This window comes from Anneissia japonica, unplaced genomic scaffold (genome assembly GCF_011630105.1).
Source record: "Anneissia japonica isolate Jap-2015-1 unplaced genomic scaffold, ASM1163010v1 scaffold287598_len761594_cov195, whole genome shotgun sequence".
NCBI classification, from domain to species: Eukaryota; Metazoa; Echinodermata; class Crinoidea; order Comatulida; family Comatulidae; genus Anneissia; species Anneissia japonica.
The window spans coordinates 543713-548773 of record NW_022705477.1 but is presented as its reverse complement, the minus strand read 5'-3'; the positions used below and the strand labels follow the sequence as shown (position 1 = coordinate 548773).

General features: G+C 28.0%; 1 protein-coding gene across 1 annotated transcript in view; it reads right to left on the bottom strand.

The window, feature by feature from the left end:
• Positions 1-4914: 4914 nt before the first annotated feature.
• The window catches only part of LOC117105575 (adhesion G protein-coupled receptor E4-like), a 10374-nt gene continuing 10227 nt past the window's right edge, over positions 4915-5061 (bottom strand). The window contains exon 9 of the mRNA XM_033246754.1: positions 4915-5019. Coding sequence (XP_033102645.1) covers positions 4915-5019 — 105 coding nt within the window. The remainder of the gene's footprint in view (positions 5020-5061) is intronic.

The following is a 5061-nucleotide window of genomic DNA, read 5'->3' as shown; positions in this document are numbered from 1 at the left end:
ATTTTAATTATAGCCCTATAGTATTTTTAGGAAAACTTATTTAAATTAAAACACAAGGCCGTATGGTTACTGTTCGCTTATTAATCTGGTATAGGCCTACTCTCCTGGATTTCAGTAAGAAAAACCTCTTCTCAGTGTATTAAATGTAGCTATACAGATAGAGGCCTAAGTTTGTGAAAATGCTAACTGATCAAGTCCGTCAATGTCAGGCTCACGCTACTTTGCAGCATTATTAAAACCACAGATTGGGATGATGTCAATATCAAACCATCACACAATTCACGATGGTGGTCACCGGATACTTACCAGTACAAAACTGGCAGAGATGACACAGCAAAAGTATCTGCAATAATAAATTCGTGATAATCATATTTATCATTAGTAATCTATGATTTTATAGATCCGTTTATAAGTGACTCTGTTTTAGCTTTTTGGATCTATTTATTTAATTTTGACACACACACATTGCAAGATGAAACGTAAAATAAAAAAGATAACTTTAAAGTAAACAATAAAATGAAGTTACATATGATAGGGATTGTGAAATTCAAACACCTTCATTACTGTTGAAAACTACACTTCCATAGGTAAACAGAACAAAATTGATACTGTATTAAAGATAACTAAAAATTGTTCATTTACAATAATTATAATGTAACTGAATATACAACAAAATGTTTTTCGTGTTGTTATTTTAATGACTTACCTTAAATCCTATATTCATTTCGTTTACGTATTACATGTCTGTTGATACTGCCAAAATGTACGGTACGTAGAATTCTAGCGGCAATCCCAGTGCAATGAAAGGCTAATTTACTGTGCAAATGTATAGCAGTATAGCTGTTCGATATATTCGATATAGCCCTATATATAGGCCTATACATATATATCAGTTATCGATAATTTAGTCTAATTCATTTAATCCAAGAGTCAATAATAGTTAACAACAACAATGACTTACAGTTAAAGTTTAGATATTGACGACATATCACCTTAAATCAAGTAATACGAACTTGACTGTATTGATTATCTGAATCTCTAATTTGTAGAATGCATCTCATATATTATTATTATATCTCCGTTCGAATAATATTTCAATAAATCAACCATGTATTCTAAATTGATATTTGGCCTGTTATTATTAAAATGATCGCGGTGGGGATGATTTTAAATACACAAACGTTCTAATAAGCATGAATGAAGATAATAAGATAAAATTTATGTTAGCCGTTCCCTTTACGTTTTTGGCAATATTAGGCTATTTTTCACCTAGTCATTTTTGAGTGATTCTTTACGTTGTGGTACCCAAGATACCAATTATGTTAGTCATTTTTTTAAATTAATTCTTACATTATGGTACCCAAGGATTATGAAAATACGAATAATGTTTGAAAACCTTGTTTATCACCATTTTTATTATCTGTCATCAGCAAGTTACTGTACGTGCTCCAGTCAACACATCGAGCGCTTGGGACTATCTATTATGATATTATGATATTATATTATGATATTATAATAATATATTATTATATTATGATATTTTCCATTCCTTGGCAAAATTTGAAGCAACATTAAATATTTGGTTCAATTCATGTTCGCTGTCTGCCATCAATATTACATCATCAGCCCAAAATTAGGCTCCTAACCAAATTGTATGTATTCTAACACCAGCATTGTGGGATTTCAACAGTTTTAAGAGTTTATTAATAAACATACATAAAAGGGTTGGCGATAGTACACATCTTTTTTAAACCCCTTCCTCTATTTCAAAGGATTCTATACTTATGTCTCCAAATTATTACCCTCACATTATTGTATGTGTATATATTAATCGCCACACACGGCCTCTAATTCCGCAGTTCCATCCTGCTTTCAGTATTCCGTCCCTTCATATGGTAGGCCTATCAAATGTATTATGTATTAAGTACAGTATTATGTATTATTTATTATCTGATAATAGATAACACACAATAAACATAATAGGTAACATAATACATAGGCCTAGTACATAATAGATATCTATTATCTCTTATGTATCAACTACTATGTATTGCTGATCAGCAGCATGGCTTTATTATACACAGGCCTATGTTTATATTATATATTATATAATATATATATATATATATTATATATTATATATATATATTAAACATAATAGGTAACATAATACATAGGCCTAGTATATAATAGATATCTATTATCTCTTATGTATCAACTACTATGTATTGCTGATCAGCAGCATGGCTTTATTATACACAGGCCTATGTTTATATTATATATTATATAATATATATATATATATTATATATTATATATATATCAAATTATATTATATATATTATATATTATTATATATGTTTATTATTATATATGTTTGGAAGGTTCTGTGAGACCAACATTGCGTGTCTGCTTGTACATGCCTATGAATCTATCAAATGTAAGAAGCAATGTGATGTAATTTATACAGATTTTTTACGTGCATTTGACAGTTTCTTATGCCTTGTAACTTCGCAAATTACACAATTTTGGTTTCATGGTTCACTTTATGATAGACAGCAGAGATTGAGATTGTTCATCCGAGTGGCATAACGTCACTTAATCAGGTGTCCATCAAGGTTTCATCCTGGGGCCTTTGTTCTTCAATATCTATGCCAATGATCTTATTCCTCTTTTCAAACACTCTAAAAACCTTCTCATGCTGACAATCTTGAACTCTTAAAAACTATTTCTTTACTCGAGGATGCTCGCGGGCTCCAGGAGGATCTGGACACGCTCTACCGTTGAGCCTCATTGTCATGTATGACTCATGCGCCTGGAAAAGGAGGGCCTATAAGGTTTTATCAATTACTTTAATAAAGAATCATTTTACATATCATATTAATTTGTATTTATTACGACAAGGGACAACAGTCTTAGGACTGATGTGGCGCAATTGCAGATCTTTTGATATTCCTACTAAACGCTTTCTTTATCTCACACTTGCTAGACCATCTTTCTGTTCTGTCATCTTTAATTCAATTTCTAAAATTAACTTTATACGAATTCAGAGGATTCGCTTCATCAGTCCTGAAACATTTGGCACTCGTCATAACATACCTTAACCATTTTTTACGATGCCATCATTGACACGCTCAATAAAGAGTTATATATCCGTACATCAACGTTTTGTATTTGTTCAAATGTGTTAATTTGTTTGCTTGTAACTTTATCTCGTATTTTTTATTTAAAGTCCCCAGTCATCTTCTTCGTTTATTTTTTGTACAGTTTTGTCGTGTTAATGTCTGTAAAAAATGGTTTTATTTCACAATTATCTAGTTTGTATAATGACTTGATAATTGAGTTGATCTGTATTCTAATTATTTAAATATGTTTAAATGTCACTTAAATAATTATATTATATTTGTTTTGTGTGTTCTGAGTATAATTTTAATTGTTATTTTAATTAATATACATATATATAGTAATAAATGACAATAATAATAATAATTTTTATAATTTTGTTTATGTTTTTATACCTTGTGAAATTCTATTTTAGATGTTTGCAATTTTCGACTGTAAGTGGGAACAAAACGTTCTTGTTGGACGAATTTTTGAAATAAAAAATTTTAAAAATATATGTTTATCCATTATTTATTATGTATTATCTATTATTACATATATGTTATCTATTATCTATTATTTATTATCTATTATCTATTATTTATTATCTATTATATATTACATATATGTTATCTATTATCTATTATCTATTATTTATTATCTATTATCTAAAAAACAAAGCCTTCAAAGCACTGCTGTGCATTCGGCAGTGAAATAAATGAAATAAGGAAAGCTACACCATCAAAAATATGTTTTTTTATCTTTCATTCAATTTAATATCTTCAAATATTGAAATATTCCATTTACATCATTGGCTGACCTAAGAGCCAGAGTGTTAGCAAAACATTATATAGCAAACATTATCATAATTATTATTTTTATATAGCTTCTTCCTCATAATATATTTGTGTCATACATACATTTCATTTTAGCTAAGTAACAAATGATAAATATATTATGCTTCGGCAAACGATAGTCGGTGAATACATAAAAATATATTTATTATTTCTTCTAAATCACGTAATGACAGGTACTGTTCACGTTAATAATCTATATCGTACTTTCAATTGCACATGTCTTTCTTGAAAGTCAAACGATGTTTAATAAAAAATGTATATACTATATCGAATCATACGGTGTACTAATCGTCTCCATTATAGTTTTATTAATTTAGTTAATTGTTTGTATGCCCTGACATAGCCATGCATAGTTGCAACAGTAAGCAGGTATATTAATACACATTTCTATCAAAATAATAAAATTGTATATAATAAAAAATTAAAATAGTGGATAAAACATTATAAAATAAATATTATAAGTTAAAGTGATAGACTTAATAATCACTAAAAAAATTAATGAATTATCTTTATTGATCTTTCGGTGTACTTGTTATTTATATTCATCAACATCTTTGTCATCGTTCTTATTTTATATATAATATATCGAATGTTATATATAATATATCGAATGTTATATATAATATATCGAATGTTATATATAATATATAGAAGGTTATATATAATATATCGAATCATACGGTGTACTAATCATCTCCATTTTATAGTTTTATTTATTTAGTTAATTGTCTATATGCCCTGCCCGTTGACATAGTCATGCATAGTTGCAACAGTAAGCGGGTATATTAATGCACATTTCTATCAAAATAATAAAATTGTATATACAACTCTTAATAAAAAATGAAAATAGTGGATAAAAAATTATAAAATAGATATTATAAGTTAAACTGATAGAACTAATAATCATTAAAAATATAAATAAATCATCTTTATTGATCTTTCAGCAGTATACTTGTTATTTATCTTGATCAACATCATTGTCATCGTTCTCATTAGCAACATTATCATCATCAGATGAATCACTGTCTGAAGAACCTGAGCTTGCATCTTTTTCTGATCTCTGTAAAATATATATTGGAAAATCATATAGTACACATAATAC